We start from the raw sequence: 26,479 nt of genomic DNA on the forward strand, positions 1-26,479 counted from the left end.
TGATTTTTTTTCTTTAGGCTTGAGCCAGCATTTAAAGAAGTGTATCTATCAGAAAAACTTCACACACTTTGAATACACAAAGTAATGCAAATGTTTATACACTACTCTGAAAGTTTAAGCTACCCAGAGAACTGAACTTGCAGTTTAATCTTCAAACATTGTATTTTAATACACTATACAGAATCTTACAACCAAACACAACCTTTAGTGAAAATATTTGCAGTTTAAATGGATTTAACAGCAAAACTTGAAGGTTGTTAGTTATAAAGTGACAAACTTAACTTCATGTGGTGTGTAATACATATCTTAATTTATATAGCTTTTTAATCACGTTCTTGCAGAATCTTGTAAGATATAGAATTTAAGAGCCTGCTCCAACTCTGTGCATTTTCTGGCAATGATTAGTTAAAATTTACGAATCCTTTGATTGAATTCCATAGAAATGGTGTTTCCCCCAGAAAACAGAGAAGTCTGGAATTACTTTCAGTGTCTGCTAAAACCTATTGCAGTAAACAACCAGCAAAGATGTGCACAGGCAGCTAAATTAAAAAAGGAATATAAACCCCAGTATTTACATCTGCTAACAAATACAACTTGGTTTTTAGAAAGTTCAGATAACTTACTACGAAATCACGTTTTGAAAGCACAAGCAAATGAAAACAGGTTTAGAATAACATCTTTTCTATTCTATTTACTAGAGATTTTTTTAGAGATCTGATTTATTAAGTTTACAATATTGCTTTATAATATTGTAATATTTTTGTAAGATAATATTTTTACAAGTCTATAAGACCTTGCTATTTGTCTTCTGCCACCAATGATAAAGCCAGATATTTTATAGCAGACGTAACATTCAGTTCTTCGCACGCATTCCATTTTATTAACTCAGTATCTATCAGGTTATTTTTCAAATTTCCCTAAAGTTGAATATGAAAAATGTTATTTAACTGACTGTAACATTGCTTTAAAATTGTGTTACCGTTTTTTTTTTTAAAAATAGAAAGAAGAATTAGTTTTTATTTTACATATCATCAGAGCTCATTATAATATTTTTTCAGGCAGCAGCTGTGCAGGTTAAAAATATTCTTGAGCAATCTTGCGTAACTTATAAATTGCTTCTCCATCTGAGGTTGGGAGACTCCTCACATACTGTTTCGGAAAAAAAGACTAAATTAGTCACAAAGTAATACTTATATGCTATATATAAACATTAGACTATCTCAAACTTCACTGTACGTGCATATGTATGTTTGTGCATGTAATTTTTTATTAAAACTATTGGAATACTTTCCTTCAGGCCAGTGGTAAGTTTTAATGGAAGGTGATAAACATTAACTGTCTCACAATGTAATTTAGGAATATAAAGAATGATTAATAAAAAAAGGTTTAATAATCCTACAGTTAAAGTTCATGATATTAAAATTTCTAAATATTAAAAAATTTGAGGTAGCAGAGCACTTGTTGCATTTTCTGAAACGTATGAGCTTTGGAGAAAAAAAAAATCTGTGCTGTTGCATTAAGAACAGTCAAATTATTTTTATCACTTCATCAGCTGTGTTTTAAAAATGTGAAACAATGACCAAGATATTTACATCCAAACATGGGAGAAAGCTTACATGCACATATTGTGCCACGCTCACGAATACTAGACTTTACGTTTCTGTTTTAAGTGAGAAAAGCAAATCTGGAAAGGCAGTATCACACCTAAACGAAGTTATAAAAGTTATCTACCAACATAAACTGCAATCCCTAGAATGAAGTGGTGAATTAATGACTGCAGCAGACGGCATATGGCCATTAATTTGCACGGAGTAGCTCCTGCAATATTGGAACGCCTGTCACATTCACTACTGATACTGACAGCCTGTTTCTTCAGAAAAATATTTTTTGATAATTAGGCAGACAGTGTTATGACGGCAACTGAAGTCTTCCACAAGGAGAACAAAACTCGAACTACTGCAACTCAGACTATGTGGAAAGGACAGCATATCAAAACCAAATGAATGAGTAACATGAGTACACAAGCAGTTGTATGCTACATCCTCAGAACCAACAGAATCAATTTTCCTTAACAGATGTCCTTAATTTGAACTGGAAAACTGACAAAGGTCACATGATGTTAAGTGTTTATCAGAGATCTGGGTCTAAGCTTGTATTAAAAAATTTAACAACTGTTTCCACACTGCAGAGATCAGCACGGAAAACCCCCCAAGTGTTCTGATGAGGATGCTTTCCTCCTTTTCTGTGGGCACGAATTGAAGATTAAAAAAACAAACAAACCAAAAAACTTTAAAAGGCACTTCCTGTGCTCCACGGAAAGCAGGAGCACACAGCTGAATCAAGGACCTCCAAGTGGAGGAGAAGACTCACAACAATTCTGATAAATATCTTCTCTAGTTATTTAAACTTTCTAATAGTTTCAAGCAGTTGGAATTTTGTGAACAGGTATCTGACTGAAGCTCCGTGTCTGCTGTCTCTTCAAAATTCAAAGGTGATTTCTGAGGAAAGATAAGCTATTTTTGTCCACTAGGCATGAAAAGGTGTTTTGGGAAAAAGAATAAATCCCAACAACTCAACAAAAAACCTGGCTTAAGAGACAAGAGTCACTAGCTTACTCAGACAAATTAAATCCTGGACATTTAAGTTGCATACACCGTCTTCTGTAGGGAAGACGGCAACTCTGCCTTTAAAGAGAAAGTTAATTTATCCACAACTTCATCTGAACAAAAAATGCTGTTGCTTGAGCTACTTTAGCAGTGAAAGGGAAGGAATAAATAGTCAACAGCATCTGATACCCCAGAGGAATTCTGCGGAGCCAAACTCAAGAAATGTTATTATTATAATTAGTTATGTTAATAACCAAGAACTGAGATCACATTTAAAAGCTGCTGCACTATGTATCATGCCAGTAAGCTTCAGTGGCATTCTGCACAAAATATGCTTAAAGATATCATTTTCTGAACTTCAGTAATGACTGTATTTGTGTGACTCTAGCCTATTTTCTTCGAATAAAAAGCATGTCATTATTATTACAAAAATTATGTCTCAATTGTTCAAACAATTAGTAATTTGTAGCTGATTTATCATTAAAATAAACAGAAGGTCTAAGTTGGAAAAAATACACTAATTTCATGCTGTTACTCAGGTTGGTAAATGCCAAAAATTTGAAACAGTTTTAAATATTCATGCAATTATTTACTTGTAAGTAGACAGTCCTGACTGCAGTTATGTAATGTACAGAAAGAAATATTTTCCTTAGCTTCTGGCTGAATAATGTTTCCAAATGCACATGCCATTACAGAAATAGAATACTTCATCTTGTTCACTAAAAGTAAAGGTAAAAAGTAAAACCAGTAAACTAAGTATAGTTGTTCTACTTAAGGACTGTACTGACCAGAAATTGTAAAAATGTACACTGCGTGATTTTAACCATCTTTAGAACACATACGTACAACAATACGCATTTAGGAAAGGCAGAAACATAAAATGTAATGCCATGAAATGCTCTGTACATGCATTTTTAGGTATGAATTTCAGAAAATACACAAAGGTATAAACGCTAGCTTTAGGAAGGTGTTCCATGGTATGCTGGTATATGCAATGCAGTAATCTTCTAAGCATGGCACAAATACTTTATAGAATATTTTCTAGAAGCTTGGAAATACTTATAACCATAGACTTTTTGTATATAATCCTACTTCAAATTGTCTGAAGGACAGCTGCTGCAACTAATTGCAGGTTTTTTCCCCCCAGGAAACAATGCACTAAAATACAGTGAGATACAGTACATAGAAAATCAAAACACAGATTACCCTCCTACCACCCCTCCATCCACAACTTACACACTTTTCCTTCTTTTTCCAACTTCTTCAAGTGGACTACGAGGTTACTTTCTGCTGCTCCAAGTAAATTTTCAGGGATCTCCTAATGGGAACACAAATATGCATTTTGTATTTGCTTAAATATCTCCCAATTATTTTTTCAATATACGGAACTCAGGTTTATTACCATGTTGCACATTCAGTTAGTTATATAATGACAACAAACTGAAGTGGGCTAATCAATTTTACATCAGATAAAATAGTAGCCTAGCAACACATTTTTGTTTACTTCACTCATTTTTTGCATTATCCATTTGTACTGTGCAAACCTTGGCCAGTGCAAAGAAGACTCTGCTCTTCTGAGCTTGGTCTGCACTGGGCTGTCAGTGTAGCTGAGCATTTTTAAAGACCAATTTAAAGACGCATTTCTCCAGATAACCGTCACTTCTGTTCCATGACAATATTTGTGTGGGTTTAAATATACTTGGACAATTAGTATCTGTAAATGAGTAAACAATTTAAAAATGTAACAGCTTCAGAAGGATGAAAGGTCTCTTAAAATATTCTCATGCTTGTTAGGTAAAAAACAGTAACATTTCTCAAAATCCCCTTCTCCAGCACTGTCTTCCTAGAGGTAAAGCCTTCATTTTGAAAATTAAAAAGTTCTTCTCCAAATAACACAGGTCTGGCAGGAAAATTCACTAGAAAACTAGCTCAATAAATTGTGAATCTTTAAAAATTTTGAAAGAGTACACTTTTATTTTTAATACAAAAGCTTTAGTAGTAGTGAAAAATTCTTGTAGTGTCAAAGGAAGTGGTTTGTGATTTACAGAAACATGTGAATGGCTGTATAATTAAAAAACTGTAGCTGTTCAGGCAGGAAAACTGCAGGAGCTAAACAGCCACAGCTAACAGTACGTCAGCACTGGAAAATGTTCAATGAGATGTAGTCATTCTTTTGGAAACAGAGGATCAGCAGAATCATGAAAAATGAGTTGTGAAGCTGTTACGGACCTGTTCACAAACCATAGCCATTGGCAACTTTGACATCTTCCTCCCAAGCAGACGCTCCATCTCTTTCATTTCTGCTGGCGAGGAGGGGTAGCCCCCACACCACGTGTACAAATGGCTGAGGTTAAGAAGCAGCGAAAAAGTAGTCTTACACCTACAACGACACATGCAAGCTACCCAACTTCTGAGCGCAATATCCACCTCTGTGAAACTGCAGCTCACCTGCACCCTCCTGCAGACTGATAAATAAGGAACTAGAAGTTTTAACCAATTTTTCAGGAGACTCCAAACACATTTTGACAAGTCGAAAATTAACAGTCATCTCACACTCTTCACTTAGAAGCAACTACTACAACTTTATTTTTGCTTGGTCCTATGAAACTCTGCTTAGGACCATCTAGATAGCGAAATAAGAAGTTTGTAAGAATCATCTGGGCCCCACTCCAATGAACTGCTCAAACAATACAATTTAAATGCACAGTCACATATGAATTCTTAACAACCAGAAATATTTTTTTTTCCCTCTTTTAAAAAGCCACCATGGTCTTCACTCAAATATTTCAACTGTTACATACAATTTTATGAACATAACCTCAATTTTCATTAGTTTCATCTAAAAACTTTTAATCAAAAATTACCTCGTATACTATCTTTACAAGCTCCGAGGATGTGTATGATTTTCCAGCATTCTTCTGCAAAACATTTAGAATTTGCTGTTCCCGTGCAATTCGGTGAGAAATGTAGCCTTGGATTCTAGCATTTGCATCACGTACTACTGGGCCATGACCTAAATTAAAACACATGTACCACAGCACTATTACTTCAATTTGGAATTAAGCATGCTACTGAATAACTGAATCATTCTTATGTAAACTCTGGTAGACTTAAAAGTCATAAGAAGGGAGTAGCACCTGTACATATCACCCTGTCAGAGTATCCTTGACGTTAAATTGTAAGACGCTCCTAGGAATGTTTTGGGTTTTTTTTTTGCATATAAATAAGCCAAAATTAAGTTTGAATGTCTGCATCGCGGTCTGAAATTGAAAAGCATTGAGATGGAAAGGAAGAATTAGGATCTGAAAAGTCCAAATGGGGAAAGGGAATACAACAGATGGAATAAGGAAAGCAAGGAAAGACTACTTTAGGCTATTGGAAAAAAAAAAAGGAGTTCACTGCTGAACAGATTTGAAAGATGAGATTCAGAGTATTATATTACTTCTGTCTGCTTGTCTCACTCTCCCCAAAGGATATCGATACTGATGATTTAAACTGATACTGGATTTTGAACAGTGGCTGAGGGTACTTCGTACAGACTCATGGACTACTGTCCTGCTGTGGGGCTATTTTAGAAAACACAGAGGCGAGAGAAGTAACATCTTTAACTGTGACAGACAAATCTTCCAGGACAGATCTTCAAAACTGACTCACACACTGTACTTTATTCCCTTAAGAACATATTTTCATAAGTATGATCAAAAAAATTAATAGAGCACAAATCAGTGAGCCAATCAGAACACGTCAGGGCAGGAATAAGCAATGCACAAGGAAGGTTGTATGTGGATCATTTCATGTCTGGCAGGTTAATAAACAAAACACGAATGTTTTTTTCTGGACTTATTGTGGCAGATCAGAAATGTCCAACTTACTGAAAGGCCTGTGAATCAAATTAGAAAAAGGCTTAATTAGTAAAGCACTAACCTTTGTGGAAAAATAAAATACTGCCTCATGATACACTAAAATGACAGATAAAATGAAAATATTTTTCAAACATGAGAGTTACATGCACAGAAATTAAACCTAATGTTTTATCTATAGAGAAATTTATTCACATGAATATTTGCCACATGCTTTTTATAGTAAGTTTCCTGTTTCTTTGCCTGTATACCTCACCTGAAGTAGCACCAGCAACTTCCAGCTCTGCCAGTCTAAACTCTAAGTAATTTATAAAATGAATAGAATTCAAGCTACTTTAAAAAAACCATAACTTGCTTTTAGAAGTTATTTGGTAACATTCAAATCAGACAGTTCCTTTTGAGCTTCTCTGACTATTTTTAAAAAAATCATCATATTGTGTACTTGTACTTTTGGGTTAACTCACTAAATGTTCTTTTAGTTTTACGGCTTTTTAAATTAGAGCTTATTTTGCCTAAGGACAGAAAGCTTATAGAAAAAGAACAACTAATTTTTCATATTTTGAATATCTGTGAAGTAAAAAAGTGTCAAAGGAACCTATCCTTCAGCAAGGCAAAATATTTATGCGTATCTCAACACTCACTTCAGCAGATTTGAAATTACAAAATATACATTGAAGATTACCTTGTGTAAAGATAGTATTATAAATAAAATATATGTAACATACATAGAATTATAGAATCATAGAATGCTTAGGGTTGGAAGGGATCTCAAAGATCATTTAGTTACAACGTCCCTGCCCATGGCAGGGAGGTTGTAACTAAATGATCTTTGAGATCCCTTCCAACCCTAAGCATTCTAAGCATTCCCTGCCATGGGCAGGGACACCTTCCCTACACCAGGTTGCCCTAAGCTTCATCCAGCCTGGCCTTGAACACTTCCAGGGATGGGGCATCCACAGCTTCTCTAGGCAACCTGTTCCAGTGCCTCACCACCCTCAGAGTGAAGAATTTCTTCCTTATATCTAATTTAAATCTCCCCTCTTTCAGTTTAAATCCATTGCCCCTTGTCCTATCGCTACATGCCCTTGTGAAAAGTTCCTCTCCAGCTTTCCTGTAGGCCCCCTTTAAGTACTTGAAGGCTGCAATAAGATCACCCCGGAGCCTTCTCTGCTCCAGGCTGAACAGCCCCAACTCTCTCAGCCTGTCTTCATAGCAGAGGTGCTCCAGCCCTCGGATCATCTTCGTGGCCCTCCTCTGGACTCGTTCCAGTAGCTCCATGTCCTTCTTGTGTTGGGGACTCCAAAGTTGAACACAGTATTCTAGGTGGGGTCTCACAAGAGCTGAGTAGAGGGGCAGAATCACTTCCCTCGACCTCCTGGCCACACTTCTTTTGATGCAGCCCAGGATACGGTTGGCTTTCTGGGCTGCCAGTGCACATTGTCGGCTCATGTTGAGCTTCTCATCCACGAGCACTCCCAAGTCCTTTTCCTCAGGGCTGCTCTCAATCCATTCTCCGCCCAGCCTGTACTTGTGCTTGGGATTGCCCCAACCCACGTGCAGGACCTTGCACTTGGCCATGTTGAACTTCATGAGGTTCTCACAGGCCCACCTCTCCAGCCTGTCAAGGTCCCTTTGGATGGCATCCCTTCCCTCCAGCGTGTCCACAACACCACACAACTTGGTGTCATCTGCAAACTTGCTGAGGGTGCTCTCGATCCCACTGTCCATGTCACCAACAAAGATGGTAAATAGCACTGGCCCCAGTACTGACCCCTGAGGAACACCACTCGTCACTGGCCTCCACCTGGACACTGAACCGTTGACCACAACTCTTTGAGTGCGACCATCCGGCCAATTCCTTATCCACCGAGTGGATAAGCAATATCCACATATAAAGTGGATATTCATATAAGTGGATAAGGAATATCCGCATATAAAACTATAATGTCATACGCACATTATTTAATGATTTCAAACATATTTATTTGAAGCTATCGTTCCTTAAAAAATAAATTAAAAATATAACAATATATCTAGTAAATATGTTGCCATTTATAAAGCCAAAAGTTTTAATTTCGAAAAAACACGTTAAGCTATACAGAGCAGAGTCTATAATAGTAACTGTACATTCTCTAATGACAGAAGTCATCTTAAAGTATTCAACATTAAGGCCTGCATATGGAATCACAAGGCAGTCTTAAAATCAGTCCCTGCTCTTCGAAGTGATTTAACTGACTTAGATGACAAGACCAATGTCAGTACGTGGAGTGGAACTCACATTTTGCAAAGTTAAAGGCATTTCATATCCATTACATCATCTGATCCATAGCCATTGTGTATGCATATGCATACATTAAAGTGATGTCAGAAAGCGTGGGTCTAAATCCAGATGTGGATCTTTCCCATCCATAATTTTTCAGGGACAGCAACACTGTTGACTTTACCAATAAATAAAATAATATTTACACAAATGAAAAATGTTTCTGAGCATGTGAAATACATCTCTCAAAACATGACCATCTTTCCAACAATTCAGACTTTATATCAGATAGTTTCACATTATTTCGGACCTCTATATAGCCCAGATGATCAGAAACAGTAAGTTTTTATTCTCATAACACTCGGTGAAGTGATATAGATTCTCTTATTTTACAGTAAATTAAAGCACAAAGGATAAAATTGTAGAAGATAATTGGCTTATGAAATCTCGCACAGATTCCTAACTCCTGTTCCTTTTTTTCTGTATTATCAAGGAATTATTACAGGATAGGGAGCCCTCTGCTGGCTGCAACGCCCTTTTCTGGTCCCAAGGATTCTCATCGGCTATCTGCTGAAAACACACTGCCATGAATATTCTGCCTGAAGTCACATCCCCATTAAATTGAAAACGAAACACAGAAGGGGAAGGCTGGGAAAAATTCAGCTACTCACACCTAGCCAGCAGTCAGCTTGTTACGAAAATTCATGCTTCTAATTCTGAGGCTGCAATGTGAGTGCTAAACCATGGATGGAGACTAGAGAAACAGTTCAAGAATTACAAAGATCTAAAACCGTAATAAAGTCAAAGTACTGAGCTCATATAGAATATACTGGTAAAGTATACCTTCTGCTACAGTTACCCTTTTACTGTAGTACATAACAACAGTAAAACAGTTGTTCTGACTGGGCAACAGTTATCTTTTACACAATTGCATATACATTTTGTGATGCACGGATAAAAAAAAGTTACTTCTAAACCATCTTAATACTTGGCTACTCATCACTGAAAATGCATCACATCTGACTGGTTTTCTAACTGCAAGTACAGCATAAGCATACTTCATAGCTTACAGAGTAGCAAACAGTTACAGATAAATGGGACAAATATTCAGCCTTGGTGAATGCGTAATCTAGATAAATAATGATTAAGGAGAGAGTAAAATAGAACAGATAAAATTGATAAAGCAAATAGAATTTGGCATATACGGGGTTTTGGAAGGCAGAAATTCAATTAGAGGAACAGACTCTGTTTTGGAGGTATTTAAGAAAGAAAGCAGAACATTTGGTTGATCAATGGATTGAGATTCTGGGGGCTAAAATATTCTTAGTTTTACCAGTAGTTAAGTTAGTAACTATGAGCAAGTCACTATTTTTCTCTCTGTCGGCCTCCACATCCATGGAATATCTACAATGATGTTTTCTTAAATACCATTTTCATGCTGAATTCTTAAAGCACTTGGAGAGCATCTACTTCAGCAGAAGCACACTTTAAGAATGAATACAAAAAAGATTTGGTTATGTAGGCTAAACCTAGGTGGTTAATAGAGGAAGATAGAATTAAGAATGTAGACACAATTGCTCAGAATGACACGTTAAAGATGATGAAACAGGAAAAGTCAGAAAAAATCCTGAGATGTAGCTCTGAAAAAGCAAATGAGGAGCTTAAACCATCGTTACATAATGAATTCTTAAAATCCAATCTTGTCAAATAGACATGTGGTTTATATGAAAAGTAAATGCATTACCAAGGTTTGGGGAAGATGGAGGAAAAAAACTAGAGCAAAGTCACAGACTGAATGAATTAGCAACCTATTCTGATAACATGACGTTTGACCTCTTGGCCCTTGTTCAAATTTAAGCTAAGTCATTAACTAAGACAACCATTTGACAGCTCTGCAGCTTTCTAAGATGAATTTGTGATTAATCTGTGCTGCGAAGGACAGACATCGCTCTCAAAAAGCATTACGAGGTTACTCACATTTGCAGTGTATACAGGGATACAAGGAACCAAAAGAACTACTATTAGTTTTAGTTCCAGGGTAACATTAAGGCGCATAAATAGATTGATAGAAGAAAACCAAATTTGCCGCATGATTCCAACAGTGAAAGACTGTAGCCTCTGTAGGCTTTGGGAACAGAGGCTCAAGATTCATCCTCAAATGGAGAAATCTCAGGAAGGAAAGATACCTATCACTGAAAAATTTGCAAGTCTTGTAAACCACCATACCAAGAAGTAATTGTAGCTTAGCACTGGACAAATATCAAGTAGTGAACTTGAATTGTTACAGTAGTAATGGTGTTTGATTGTAGTAAGAGTTCTCAAATTCTTAGAGGAGATATTTAAAAATTATATAGTAAACCAAAACAGTTAAAAATAGAACCACTTACCTGGATATATTAACTGTAGTTTCATTTGTAACAACCTTCTCAAAGTCTTCATGTAATAAGACAGGTCTTCAATTACTGTTGTTCCTTCCCCTAAAATACAGTCACCGGAAAATAAAGCATTTTCTTCTTCTAGATGTAAAGCCATATGATCATCAGTGTGTCCAGGCGTATATAAAACTCTGTTTAAAGAACAACAACAAAAAAGTGTAAGTTTTTCATACTGCATATATGCTTCTTTTTCAGAAGCTAGAAATAAATAATGATAAAATCATACACTTACAAAGTTATCCACAAGAACCAGAAAAAAAATAGACCAAAAAAGGTTTAAATGTCGATGTAAACAGGGTATCACTTTGTCTAATCCCAGTCCCATTTTCTTATACCACGTAGAAAACACAGATCATCATCTCTAACATGCTTTTACTTACATGACACATCATAGTAAAAGTGAATTAAGCTAGCTGGCTAGTCATGTAGAATTTGTGTTACAGAGGGCTTTACTCTGAAGCGTTAAAACAGAAAAACTGACATGTATTTCCAGATTGAAATGTGTGAAGTTCTTGACATACACCCTGCACTTAGCAAAAGACGGTAAGGATGATGTTGCCAATTCATAAAACGAATTTCTTCATATGATCCTGCTGGATCATGATAAAAAGTCTACAAGTGTAAGTCTTGACAAGATTAGATGTATGGACTGCTACTAATCATTAGAAGTTAGGATACATGTACATGTCAGAATTCTGAAGAAAAAAGTGATCCAGTAAATGTGTAGAAATTGGTGTTCACCTGAGCGTGGCTCCCTCTGTCTGTATCACATCTCCCTCTTTAAGATAAAAATATTTATGTCCTCCTTCTATTATTTCTTCACGGTGAGGGACACGAGGAAGCTTACAAATGCGATATTCAGAGTCTATTTGAAGAAAGCAAAGAAAACGGTATTTTGAATTTGTCACTAACAAAGCTAATTCCAGAGAAAGGCTATTCTTGAACATTGTATTGTTAATTATTACGCAGTATGAATACAAAACTAGAAACAAGAAATTCTGTACAGTAACTTTATGTTCATAAAGCAACCTTATTCCAGAGCCACAAACACTGAATAATGAAAGCCACTGAATCTGAATACTGTACTCTGTTCCAGCAGCAATTCTGAAGATAAAAAAGCACAAGTGAAGTTAATAAAGAAATTGTATTTTACAAATGTTCCTTTTTTGACTCATCAAGAGCCCAAGTTTCTACAACAACACTCAGATTTCTGCACTCAGGTTCTGCATTATGATTTACAGAAGCACCATTTGCCTAACACTGGCTGGACACTTTTGGACCTGCATCTTCCCTCAGCATCTATGGTTCTGAACCGTGCATGAACTTTGAATGCCTTCGCTGGAACTGCTATGGATAGCAACCCAGAAAGGTAATTATATCCCTTGCTAGTCTTTACAACCATGCTCATGGGTTGACATGGCCAAAACCCTCACAAAGACACCAATGTTGTTTTCAGTACTGCCCAGGCTTCTTTGCAGATAAGCACCTGGCAACTTTACAAAATCTGATGAAGCCTGTGACAAAGCTTGTGACGGAGTCCAACAATGCTAAGAACTGCAATACCCAATCTGCTTGTTCACTTACCAGATACTAAAGCAGAAATGTCTCTTACTGTTTATCAACATGAAATACATATTTTTAGATCAGAATTTACCTGCAGACTGCCCTACCCTCTTTCCCCTCATGATCTGAGGCCTACGAGTTTGTCAGCAATTACTAATGGTCTGCTGTAAGGAATCTCAAAGTTACATATGTTTCTTTTTCAGAGGTTAAGTTATTTACTGTTTTTACACAAGCAAAAACAGTGGTGATTTTGTCATTACTGTCAATGCAGAAAGGAATGAGTATCAAGTTTTATTCACTACAAAGATATGCACAGGTATTGAAGAAAAACTGTAATACAATACTTACAATAATACAATACTACAATATTCAGATTATTAATTGTTCTCATTCTACAACACCGCAACAGTATCATGAAATTACATGTAGTTTATATGGAGATGCCAGAAGAATAATCCAGCTGATTTGCACAGAAGCACTCAGTAATTTTTCTTGCCGCGTATCTAACATTTTCAACAATATTTGAAATCTCTGGCCTACCATTAGGGATGTCTTTGCAGATGTCAGGTATTCCACCAGAATGATCACGATGCCAGTGTGTCACTAAAATTTCTTGAATTGAGATGTTGAAGTCTGACAGTGCCTGCTTTAAACAGTCGATATATTCAGGCATACCCGGCTCTCCAGTGTCAATAAGGACTCTTCTACATATAGATGGGAGGGAGGGGGGGGGAGAAGAGAGGAAAAAAACCGACAGAGAATTTAGAGTGCTCATGTGAGTTAAATAACGTTAAAAGAAGAACCCAGCATCGCATGGAAACGTGGTAATAGTGGACGTCTCCATATTCCTGACGCCATCTCTTCCCTCCGTGATATTCCACTTCCCGTGGCGTAACAATTTACAAAGGGAGATAAATAACAAATTTAATTCCACACATTTACAACTCCCGAACAAAGTCTCGGGAGCTACCGGTTAGTACTGGCGGGGAGCGGCGAGACACCCACCCGCTTCCCTCACGGCATTCCCCGCCTCAGCCGAACACTCGCCCTGCCCAAGCCACCTCCGGGCACCCGGTCCCGAAAACTTCATGCTGTATTTGGTTTGTTTTTTTTTTCCTCCTCGCCTCTTTTTTATCCTAATTAAGGGATTTCGGAACAGCGCAGTAGCTGGAAGCAGCGCACAAGCCTCAAGCGGGGCGGGGGAAGGGGTCGGGGACGGGGCGGCGGCGGTCGCCGCCGCCCCGTCCCCGACCCCTTCCCCCGCCGCCGAGCAGCGTCGTTACCTGGGCCCGGTGCCCACCAAGTAGGTGTTGGTGCCCTGCAGAGTCATGGGCCCCGGGTTGCAGCCCAACACCCGCAGCACCCGCGACGAGAGCCGCTCGATGCGCGGCAGCAGCGACACCATCTCTGCACCGGCACCGCGCAAATACCGCCCCGCACACCCCCCCCCCCACCCGACACTGCCGCCTCCGTTCTCCTCAACACCACCACCAGCAGACGCGAGGGCGGGAAGACGGAAGCCACTCGTCCCTCTGCTCCTCCTCCCGCCGCCGCCGCCTTCCGCCCGGTTGTGAGGCGAAGCGGCTCCGTTACCGCCCTCAGTGAGGCGGCTCCTCCCGGCCCATGGCGGCAGGCGTGGGCCGCTGGTGGGATTTCGCTGGAAACTCGGCCTCGAGGAACAAACGCTGCGGTAGTTCAGTGGAATAAAGGCGATGTTCTCCTTTGAGGGGTCGGTGCCTCGCTGCTGCTCCTCAGGGAGGGGCAGGTCGGGGCTGTGCTGGCTTCTTCCTGAAGCTTGGAGGAATTTGTTGTAGCGACAGCCGCATCGTCTGTATATTCTGAGAATATGCCCGCTTACAGCGTATATAGGAGCTATATATGCTTCTGCGTGGCATATAGGAGCTCTCTAGCGTTGAGCATTTTTAATAAATTTGGGGAGCTACTGGAGAGTGTCCAGCACAGGGCCGCTAAGGTGAGGAAGGGAACGAAGCACCTCTTCTGTGAGGAAAGGCTGAGAGAGCTGGGACTGTCCAGCCTGGGGAAGGGAAGGCTCACAGGGGGATCTCGTCAGTGTGTGTAACTACCTGAAAGGAGGGCATATGGCGGGCAGAGCCAGGTCTGTCACGAGGCCGTTGCCTCTGGTCCTGTCACAAGGCCCACTGACAGGACCAGGGGCAACAGGCACATGTTGAAACACAGGAGGTTCCCTCTGAACATCAGGAAACACTTTTCCACTGTGAGGGTGACTGAGCACTGGAACAGGTTGCCCAGAGAGGTTGTGGAGACTCCAACCCTGGAGATACTCAAAAGCTGGCTGGACACAGTCCTGAGCAACAGGTTCTAGGTGGCCCTGCTTGAGCAGGGAGGTCGGACCAGATCATCTCTAGAGGTCCCTTCTAACCTCTGCTCTTCTGTGATTCTGTGAAATTTCATCGCTGTCATCCAAGAAGTAATACTGTGTTTGCAAACAACATTCATTGTAGAGTCTACAAGGTGCTGAAATTCACCTGTTTGGCTTTATGGTGTTCCCTCTGAAACCCCTGGTTAATTACCCTTCAACTGGTGCTGTTAGAGAAACTAAAGCAGACTTGTTCTCTCCTTAAAGCACATGTAAATGAAGAAAAAAGTAAATTTAACCTGAAATTAAAGCAGATACTATTACTGTAGGCAACTTTACCAATATTAGAATTCCAAATATTGTCTGATTGTTTTATACCTATATAAGATCCTACATATTACCTATTACAAATAAATGTAAATTTATAAAGTGATTATAGCAATACAAAGCACAAAAAAGTGATTGGTGGTAGTATATTTTTTACTTAAATGATTTTTCATGATATGAAAATAGAGTTGCAATCCTTACGTGTGATCTGGGGCCATTTCTAGGATTTTCACAGGCAAACAAAACAGATTCCCACTGACTTCCAAAGGGGCAGAAACCCCCAAACATGATCTTGAGAGGCAAACTTCCAAAAGATTTGTTAGACACAACTTGGATTACAGCATGGAACTGGAAAACGACTTCTTGTATGATCTGGTCTAGGCGGTCCTGCTCCGGCAGGAGGATTGGACTAGGTGATCCTTTGAGGTCCCTTCCAATCCCTAGCATTCTGTGATTCTGCGATTCTGTGATTCTTGGCTTCAGGAGAACTTTGTAACTCCATGAGACTTCAAAGTTTAACTTTTTTGGCTCACTCAAACTCTAATGTGGGCAAGTAATACAATAGATGCTATAAGATTGGCTGTTAAAGGCTTCAACATAGTAACAAAAGTCTGCATCTTGCCATGCCTGACAAACTGGTGTTCCCTTTTCTGAAGCTACATCTCTTTCCTCCTTCCTCCATTGCTGCTTCTCAGTTTGCCACAGATCCACCTGACGCGTTTGGCTTCCAGGCAGCGGGAGGCGGAGGACAGCACGAGTCAGGGAGGCAGCTCTGGGATAGGCCCTGCTACCTGTGTAACCACTCTGCACTTGCTAATGTCGACTCACAACTCCAGATTTTCAGCTGGCCTACAAGGTCAGACAACAGATGATGCCTTTCAGCTACTTGGTCAGACAGCAGCACTGCATCTTCGCTGTCCAGGCACCAACAGCTTGCTTGCCTCTAGGCTGTTCCATCAATGCTACCTTATCTACAGTTAGTACACTGAAGTGCTAGCGAACCTTTCAGCTACACAAACAGTATGCATTATCTTGCAGTCGCTCATTCAGCCAAACAGTTTGCTTTGTGATGCACAAGAGGCTTGCTGCCAGTACGTTGTGCAGGTCTATATTATGCAGCAATTAAAAAAAAATACTCGTGGGAATGGACTTCTGTTGTAGCTGTTAATTGCCAGGCATCACAAAAGTCACAGACAGAAACTGTGCCACAGCACAGATACTCGCTGTTCCTATATTTAGGCCTTCAAGCCAATTTCTTTGATTTATTTGATAAATCAAAACGTTACATATTTGATACATAAAAACATTACATTTATTTTTTATTTTCAAACTTGTCAAAGCATGAACTACAGACAACAGAAAAGGATGTTTCAGGTGAAAGGAAAGAAGCCTTTTGTGTACAGGTGCACCGCTGAAATAAACAAGAGGCCTCTATACACAATATTCCAGTCTCCTCCTGTATAATTTATTTTCCTGTCTATTGTATTATAAGGAACTGTGACTAGACCTGAACTTACTCAATCATGAGGCACTCTATCAGGCTAATTTTGCAGCACATGTATATACCTATTTGGTGGTATATTCAATCCATTTTCAGACCCTAAGTAAAGTTTAGTTGCTGTGCCGTTAGAAGAAGGTACTACCTAAGCAAAGGCAAGTTGTATATTTCAGTAGTTTCCTGTTTCTAAGAAAATTCTGAAAGTTTAGAGGAGATTTCTGAAATTATTTACCTGAAGTTTTACATATCGTTGATAACTCAGAAACAGCAAGGTGCCAGTTATTTTTGACATGACAGGCCTTTTTCATTTTCTAAATTAAGAATTGTTTGGGGAACTGTAGACTTGTTTCCCAGGAAAAACTTATTACTACTATTACTGTACTGTTGTAGAATACATTTTCTAATATTAGGCAGGAGCTGTGAGTCTGTTTGGTCTGTAGGTGGCAGCGGTGGGTGCCTTTGGAGGACAAAGTGCAGGTTTTCTCTCTACTCTCACCTTCATTTCCAGCATAAGCCCATCGGTTTAAAGTCGTTTGTTTCTCTTATAATATAGGGGTTAATAGGCACGTAGTGAAAATCTTGCTATTATACTCTAATGTGGTACAAGAAAATATGAATGTATAGCCTGAAGTTCTTCTTTTGGTTCTCTTGACTGTTTTTTAGCATTGTTAAGACAAAATTTTGAGGGGAAAAATATTCTGAAGCAGGGAATGCTAGACTACTAGTAAAAAAAAAAAGGCAAAAAAAAAAGCAAAAAAAGCTGAGTTTCAATAAACCTAAAATGAGATTGTTGGTGATATACAATGTGATATTTGATGGAGGATTAATTTTCTACAACTCTGAGATACATAAAATGCAATTTGGTGTATTTGAATGTCCCACAAAGTCACTGCATTTTTGGTGCTCAAGAAACTTTTGAGTACTGGCACTTGGCTTTCTTCCCCATTTCAAGCATAATTGTTGAGGATAAATACCTCTCTGCTTTGGCTGTGTAATAGCCTAATAGATCTAGGCACAAGCATGTTGTTCTGTGATAATTAGACAGAATAAATTGAATAGTACACAGAAGATTTCTTAAAATACTTATATGATCTTCATAGACACTGATATGTGAAAGTCTCATTGAGAGGATTTTGGTTTGGCACAATTCTTTCTGCCATTTACAAAATATATTTTGAGTAAGGTATGCATGTAATTCTCGGTACTTGCAGAATTTTTCTTTTAGTCTCATTATGCTTTTATGCTTGTTACCTGGTACAGAAGTAAGTAAAGAGACCTTAAACCAAAAAGAAGTGAAGCAGATTTTGCAGGCCACAAGATGGACTACATTACTAGACAGCATTGTGTAGAAAATGTGGAAAGCCAGATCCACTGGCTTGTAGGAGATTATTATGGGGGTTGATGAAGTGACTGGAGCATCTCTCCTATGAGGAAAGGCTGACAGAGCTAGGACTGTTCAGCCTGGGGAAGAGAAGGCTCAGGGGTATTTCATCAATGTATATAAATACTGGAAGAGAGGATGCAAAGAAGATGGTGCCAAGCTGTTTTCAGTGGTGCCCAGTGCCAGGACCAGAGGCAATGGGCACAAACTGAAACACAGGAGGTTCCCTCTGAACATCAGGAAACGGTTTTTCACTGTGAGGGTACCAGGCAGTGGCACAGGTTGCCCAGGGAAGTTACGGACTCTTCATCCTTGGAGGTCCTCAAAAGCTGCCTGGTCACAGTCCTGAGCAACTGGTACTGGATGGCCCTGCTTGACTAGGGGGATTGGGCCAGATCATTTCCAGAGGTCCCTTCTAACCTCGACTGTTCCGTGTCTCTCTGAGATTTTCCTAAAAATCTGTATGTTATTGCTGCTCAGAGAATAAATGCTCGATACAAGTTCAACTTTTGTGTTCACTGGACAGGTGGCCAGGGATTCTGCTATAGCAGGGTGCCAAGTAGCAGAAAGCTGCTGACAGCTTGTACAAGTATATTGGAGTAATTTGTGAAGAAGCAGAGGAAGCTGTTACACTGAGGTGAAGTCATCTGCCAATACACTCTTTCAAGCCATGTATTTTCTTCTGTAACTTCCATTAGTACCAATGGCAAAAACATTCGTTGACTGCAAAGTTTAAATATCAAGCGGAAAGAGAAAATTACACAATGAATCTTCAGAAATTCTGGTGTTTTTTAGGTCGGCGTTTCATCCTGTTTATTTCTATGCTAGTCCTAGTGAAGACCTTTGTTTCCAATGTCTGGAATAAGTACACTGTTCCAAAGATAAAATATCCGATGTCCTGTTAGCAGTAATGAAAGCAGAGATAAAAGGTCCATCCTACCGTGTTTGTAAGCAAATAACAAGATGTGTACTGAATACCACAGGAGTTTTGTCACAATTTAGAGCTGTGCTTTCTTTGATGGCAAGTCTAACTAGAAAACAAATAAATCATCCAGCCAGTAATTTAGCTCGTGAGCTGCTTGATTTACACTCCAAGAATCAGATACACAAACCTTGTCTTTTTCTCTGTGCTATAGAGATTTTGTCGTTTTTAATAATAACAAAGGTCACAGCAATGACTTTGTGATTTGTCTAATTTAAGATGCCTTCCCTTATAGCTGTAGGAGCTTAATCAATATTTGGGCAAATAGCTTGCAAAGCCTATTACAAATTTAAAAAGGCTGAGGTGGAGCGATAAGAATTTAAAACTATATACTAAACTCAGTATATAATGTATGTATTGCTCTGCTGCTAAATTATGTATATTTTTATAATCCAGGGAGAACATGTCTCAGGTGACTAAAATTTTCCATACATAAAGAAATGTTAATTGTTGACTAAGACCTGTTGAAATTCTTTAGGATTTAAAAGAAATCTATGTTGTACTGGAGGGCAGTTGCTTTTCGAATCTGGCCCATATGCATCGAGAGGGGTAGTCTTAGTAAAAGCTGCTAAATGTAGATAGTCTAGTCCTCAGTCAGTTTGCCACAGTCTTGTCTTGTCTGTAGCTGCTCTTGCAGTCTGATCCATCGAGGTCCCAGTGAATGGAAGGTTGTTAAGAACCAGTGGTCCAGTTCATTCCAGTGGATTTTGTGTAAGTGGAACAATAAGGTCAGGGAAGTACAAGACAAGAAAGGAATGATGAGTCACTTTTGTTTTTCTTGGCAAAGATTACATAAGTTTATGCTGGTATCAGATGTTCAATTTGCTGCAAAAGCACACAGTGGCTTAGTCCAACATTGAAAGAAATATTGTCCACAAAAGCTGTATTCTAACAGAGTGCTTGACAGAACAGGTGTCATTGTAATTGCTGATCTGCTTCTCCTCTAAAGCCACTGGGATTTTACTGTGGAGCTACACTCCACAACACATGTTGTATCCACAAATGGGTAAAACTACAGTTTTGATCAGTGCATTCATGATGCTCATAGCCATTATGAAGAGTTGTTGAGCATGCACACAGTAGGCATGTTGTCTTTGAATCATCACCGAGATGGTTCTGCACAGGCAGAAAGGCCTCTGCTGTGTTTGTTCAGAAGGTGTTATGGATAATGCATTGCTCCACTTATGTCCTAAGATGTTTTCCCAATGTGTTGTCTTGCAGGAATGAACCACGTGCAATTGAACCAGGAATTCTGCAGTATTTGTTTGGATTCAGACACTGTTTTTTTAGCTTTGGAAAGTTAACTTGATCCGTTGAGTCTGTTCTTCAAGTGGCAACATGAAAATAATGGTATTTCAAGCATTTCATGAACTGGTTAGGGTTAGGATGTTTCCAGCCTATAAGGGGAACACAGGAGTGAGCACAAGAAAAGGCAAGCACTGGTATTATGTTTGCTATCAAAACACCCATAGGATTGTACCTCCTGTCCTAAGAGCTAGAAAAGCTACAGGCTCCTCTGGCTGAGGGCGTGCATCGTCCTGTGCAGCACTGTCACAGAGGCTGAACCACAACACCTGCTCCTTGTACCCTGCAGCTCTTTTAAACATGCATAAAAATTGTGTGTTGAGTGCTGAGAGCTCGCCTGGAGCAGACGTGCAAACACCTGTAGTTTTACTACAGGAAAAAAGTTTTAATCACTTGTCGCTGGACACGTACATATAGACACACACATACACACGTGTATGTTTCCATAAATGTCTGTTGGCTTTTGCTGAACAAGTCTAACAAACTAAAGTTTGAGTTTGAACATGTCTACAGAACTATATAATCATACAGAGGGATAGTGGTACTTTTTTGTTGTCGTCGTTACTTTTCTGGAGTAAACCGTGAAATTAATTTATTGAAGGAAATTTTATAAAATATTAAAGTTAGTGTTAGATACAGACAGGGGCTTCTAAACAGGATTTTTAGAATAGATTTTTTATAATATATTCATAAGAATGACAGCTCTTGACAGGTAGCAAATCATTAACTCTGTCACGATTTCCATATGATTTTAGTATCAATTTGTGTTATATCAGTAAGCCCTTTAACTTCTCTTGGTTTGCAAGTCTTGTAAAGGTGTGGATGGGAAATCTGCGAATATGCAAATACAGAGTTTTTTAAAGTGGAAAATCTCTATCCATGGCCAGTATTTGCATTTTGTAATAGCATTTTAAATGTATTATGAGAACGAAAGGCCTTGCTAATCACATTTTATTGTTCCTGCTGTATCACAAAATGATTCTGTAAAAGTATGTTAGTCTTTAGAGGAGGCTTATATTTATGCTGGCTGACAGATGCTTTACTCTTCTTGCTCCTGTCATGTTAGATCTCATATGTTTAATAAGACTGGGGACAATATGATTGAGTGAAACAAGATGGTCACTCCTGTGGCATTTAATTGTACCCCACCCGGTAGATGAGACCATGGTGCTCTTTGGAGTGCTATCATGCATAAAATATAGGGGATGTTAAGGGCTGAAATCCTCAACAGAGATTTCATATGCACCTGTGAGCAGGCATTTGTGCTTGGGCTTGGAATTAAGACATTGGACATTTGGGAATAGAGATTAGTGAATGTCTGATAGATTTTTTTTTTTTTTAGGTTACCATGAGCGAAACGTAAACCCTGTGTTTTACAGCCATTCCAAGGCTCTTTCAAGACTAGATTCCTTGTTCAAGATAATTATGAGACTGTGAGCAAGCTGACATGCTTGGTAATGTGTACCTCCTCATTTATCTCAGCTTACCTGGTGGCTTCGTATACCACTAAGATGTCCAAACAGGTCTGCAGACTGTCGACGTGGGAGCAGTTTGGACAGGATGCATGTCAGAAGTAGAAATCACCTGGCCCACAGCTACTCTTCATGCTGTTGTTTCAGAGAAGTGTGGACATAGCCTGTAAAACTTCCTTTTTTGTTGGAGACGATATGATAATGAGATAATTTCTCTTTGTGAAGTGCTCAGATGCAAAAGGATAGGGAGGTTGTAAAGAGGGAGGAATCCAGTTACTGTGTTTATTCATTTCAGGTACAATATTGGAGGCTACTCCTTGCCACTCCATGTCTAGTACAGTACTACTCATTCAATGTGAACCTTGGTATACTGCCTACTTTGGCCATAAATTGCCTATCCAAAGAACTTTCTGTTTGGATCCAATTATTGGCTTACCTTTTACTGTTGTATTTCCTGCAGCAGTCAAATAATGAACCTGTTTGGGTTTTGTGGTTTTTTTTTGAAGCTGTTGTAAAAACCGTGAATAATGTTCTTGGCACAAAAAAGGATAGAACTTGGCAAAGGTGGTACCTCAAGTTGCAGAATGACATGATGTTCTTATATAGAGTAAACAGTTTCTTTTGGAATTTTCTTGAATGAATCCTACTAATAAACTCTTTATGTTGGTTCATACACAAGTTTTCAGATATGAAACATTTATAAACACAAAGTTCAGTTTATGCTGGACCCAAATCTGACTGTGAATTGGACATAATTTGCATTAGTGATTGAAAGAGATCAGTAGTGTTTAATTGGAGAGGATAGGGAAGAACAGTGAAAGGATTCCAGCTACCCCAGCTGTAAGATCACCTGATCTTTCTGACCTCTTCTGGGCCAGGACACGAAACCTAAGTAGGAGATAGAACAAGAGGCTAGAAATAGCTAAGGCCTAGATTAAAAAAAAAATAAATGTTTAAACACCCAGCACCTTTTTAGGCTGTTATGTTCCCACTTGTCTTCATTAGAAAATTAAGAGCTTAAGTTCTCTTTTTTGGATTTGTACCTAGGTCACAGTGTAGACTAGCCAAGTCAACACACGTGAAGAACAGTCATTACCTTTCAAAAGCTTTGTTCATGTGATAATAATCAATTCTCTCATTTCATTCCTCTGTGGCAGTGTGCCTAAATTCACAAAAATCCAAAGGAGGCCTGCCTCCGCATGCCCTTCCCCTGCTCCGAGTTCCCTGGCGCAGCTGTTCCCCGTGTATTGTCTGCTGCTGTTTCGCAGTGGCATCAGCCCCAACCCGGTGCTTTGGCATGTCCTGCATCCGATCCTGTGGGATTGCTGCCAGCAGCTTTTTCCTAAGATATGCAAATGAAGTAAGGGACTTCGTCATTTTAATGTTTATAGCTTTGCAGAGGTGGAAATGAATGAGACAAAGAATGTAACTGCCTCAGAGCTTTTTTGTTTCGTCTGGCAAATACCACGGATCTACAGAGGAAAGATATGTAAGGACTGCTCAAACAGGTCACAAGAATCCTTGCAGTGTTAGCTAATGTAAACGTAGTTCGGAGTGCGAATTAATTCTGTTTGTAGTAGACAATGTGGTTAGGTCATCTGTGTGTAGCTACTACTCACACAACTTGGGAGACATTTCCTGAAGAAGTGTAGACCCATTCAGGTCTGGTTCTTTACAAGTCTCTTTAACAGGAGAGCTGTAATCCTGTTCAGCACTTTCTTGCTGCATATGGAAAAACAACCAGAATTGCTAAAATCACTAGATGAATGCACACAAATGCAATAACACAGTTGGAAACGACATGATGATGTGTACTCTGATACAATGGTGTGTACTTAAGACCCGAAGAGTTTTCTCAGTGCACAGTAAGAGAGAATAGCTCAGAAGTTAAGAAAGTTCTGGGAAAGAATCAATCTTTTTTTCATAAACTGGTTTTAAAACTAGTAGAGATAAGCTTGTTTCTTAGTATTTCCCAACTATTAGGAATAAACAGCTTGATAAGTGGAGAGTCATTGTGTTTGGGAGAGTGGGTCATCTCAGGTTCAGAGGTGCAGCTTCTCTTGGGCTGATTGTTCACAGATATCTCAGTACATTCTGCATCTTGTACATGCTTGTTTAAATGGTGGTGTGAATTGCTGTATGATACTTTAAAATATTTTTACTGCTGATCTTCCTTTTTTCTTCTTTTTAGAAACCACTGATGAAGAATGACTCTGCCAATTAAAGAGACGATTTACATTTGTCTTCTCCAGAATATACATGTATCGGTGTAGTTAATGTTTAAATCATGAATCCAGAAAAATGCAAGCTCCTTTGTTGTAATAAAAATACAAAACCCAACTTTCCTTTGTGTAAAAGCACTATAAGCAGGTGCTATCATCAGGAAAAAGACTCCAGTTTAGGAAAGCGTTTAGATTGATTCTGACTTTCCTTTACATGAAGCGAGGAGAGAATGACAACAGTGACAGTCTAAGGCGTGATGAAATGCACTAAGCAGAATGTTATTTTTTCAGTTGGTGGAATTATAATTTATGTAGTTGATATTGGAGTGGATTTCTGGGTAGCTAGTAAATATTTCTGTCAAGGACAATATCGTTGGGTTATATTGATACTGTGTTGTAGAGGTCTTTCATCATTAATAACTCAGATATTTAGTTATGAGTGGTTTAAAACTGACTGAGAAGGTACCGATACTGAGAAGCCAGAATGGATTTTTCTAGTTCATCTCTTTCAGTGTGGAATTTTTATACGGTAAGCACGTTTTACAATTTATTTAAAAATGAGAAATCATATTGCTTTAAGACAATGTATTAAGAAATGCTTAAAATGGCTTCAGGGACAAAGCCATTTCTGGCCTTAGAAATTATTGCTCCATATAAACAAATGGATTTTTCTCTGCTTATGCTAGGGGTAAATTATGTCAGGTTTTGAAGGAAATGTAGATCTTCTTTCATTTTACCTTTAAGTATTAATTTTTATCATTCACAGCTGAACTGTATTTGATTCGTCAGCCTTTTGATAGGGCATATTTAATAAAAATGCTTGCTTTACAGAGTAGTACTGTTGTAACCGATAAACATAAGGTTTTTAAGCAATGTTAAGAAAAGAATTAATTTGATTACACTAAGCAGGTGAGACAGCTGAAGAAAGAGGTAATTTCTGAACCTGAGAGTCTAACCATATGTAAAAAACCCACGAAGATTCAGGAGTGAAATGAATAGTTGAATAGTTAGTAAGAATACTTGCAGCAGTACTTCCTCCAGGGACTGACTTAATCTTGACAGGAACCTTTGTGTGCTGAAAGAAGTAGTTTAAGATACCACATGCTTAACATTATGTAGTGACTTTGCTACAAAATTATCATTATAGAGATCATTTGTGCAAAGATTTTGCGTCCATTTTAAAACTGAGGTGAATGATGTTGGCAAAAAGTCCTGAATTTTAATTATTCTGGGTAGGCAACATGCAAGAAACGTGAGTGAATATAGACTTATCAGAGGCACTTAATAAAGTACTTATTTAAAATGCCTCCTTTAACTTCCTATACTAATCTATGGACAGTGACGAAAGATGTATTTATGCCAATGTAAAAATTCCCCTCACAAGCATGTTCATGTGATCATGGATTAATGAAAATGATGGAGCTTTTACATTTCACAATTAACTTTTGCCTCTCAATATTCTTTTTCCTTTTGTCCGTCAGCTTTACTTTTCTGCTCCTCTACCTCTTACAATCCTGAAGTTTTAGATCTCACAGAGGAGTATTTACTGACAGGTTTAGCTTTTCTGGTGTCAGATATTAGAAAAAACTTAGAAACACTACATTTTGAAGAAAAAGAAAATAATTTTTCAATTTCTCTGGATGGTTTCTTATTCACTAACCAGATCTGTGGACGTGGGTTGGTTCATGTGAGATATACCAAGACCTGGCCACAGGGACTCTACTAGGTTCTGCCTTTTGGAGAGGATGTCTCAGGGCCTACTGTAGCACTCTCCTTTTTGTCTGCCCCTCTGAGTTTGTTTCTTCCAAAAGAAATTAAAACCATGGCCTCTCTTTCTGATAACTGATGATAAATGTTAAGCCAGTAACTGCGGTGTAGAATGGCAGAAGCCGCTCTTTCAGTGTCTGGCTGAAAACCTTCCTCCTTCCCCTTTCTCTTCCGTGACCTCATTCTTTGTAATCTGTTCAGGACTGTAATTGTGGTTTCACCTTTGTCTTGGTTTTAGATGTCTGGATTGCCCCTAAAATTTCCTGCTGATTAGTACCTGTCTCTAAGACCTCAGCTTTCAACATAAACTTTCAGAATCAGATCCAAGCTCCAATCATCTACAACTCTCGATACTGTAATCTTAACTCAATGCTTGTATCTATTCAAAATCCTACTTTTATGGGCAAATCTTAATGGGTTAACTTAATTCTAAGGTAATCCACGAAACTCTTGGATTTACCTG

The 26,479-nt window shown here is 38.7% G+C and overlaps 1 protein-coding gene across 2 annotated transcripts; it reads right to left on the reverse strand.

Annotated features, from left to right (window-relative positions):
* Positions 1-1,074: 1,074 nt before the first annotated feature.
* LACTB2 (lactamase beta 2) lies at positions 1,075-14,129 on the reverse strand. Of its 2 annotated transcripts, none has more exons than XM_086609381.1 (7): positions 14,008-14,129; positions 13,265-13,428; positions 11,903-12,026; positions 11,114-11,292; positions 5,471-5,619; positions 3,847-3,924; positions 1,075-1,149 (listed from the first exon to the last, which is right to left on the reverse strand). In XM_086609381.1, the coding sequence occupies exons 1-7, from the start codon at positions 14,127-14,129 to the stop codon at positions 1,075-1,077; spliced, it is 891 nt and encodes a 296-aa protein (XP_086465507.1). The 2 variants fall into 2 exon arrangements, with proteins under 2 accessions (XP_086465507.1, XP_086465508.1); XM_086609382.1 differs by having other exon boundaries at positions 1,106-1,149; positions 3,843-3,924.
* Positions 14,130-26,479: the final 12,350 nt, after the last annotated feature.

The sequence above is a fragment of the Tauraco erythrolophus genome, chromosome 3, assembly GCF_009769465.1.
Source record: "Tauraco erythrolophus isolate bTauEry1 chromosome 3, bTauEry1.pri, whole genome shotgun sequence".
Taxonomy (NCBI): domain Eukaryota; kingdom Metazoa; phylum Chordata; class Aves; order Musophagiformes; family Musophagidae; genus Tauraco; species Tauraco erythrolophus.

Excerpts from the sequence above, each read along its gene's own strand:
- LACTB2 (XM_086609381.1), bottom strand. The coding sequence starts at position 14,129 with ATGGTGTCGCTGCTGCCGCGCATCGAGCGGCTCTCGTCGCGGGTGCTG. Across the intron at positions 12,027-13,264 it reads CTGCAAAGACATCCCTAATG|ACTCTGAATATCGCATTTGT; the intron begins GTAGGCCAGAGA and ends TTCTTCAAATAG. Across the intron at positions 1,150-3,846 it reads AGTTGGAAAAAGAAGGAAAA|TATGTGAGGAGTCTCCCAAC; the intron begins GTGTGTAAGTTG and ends TTTCCGAAACAG.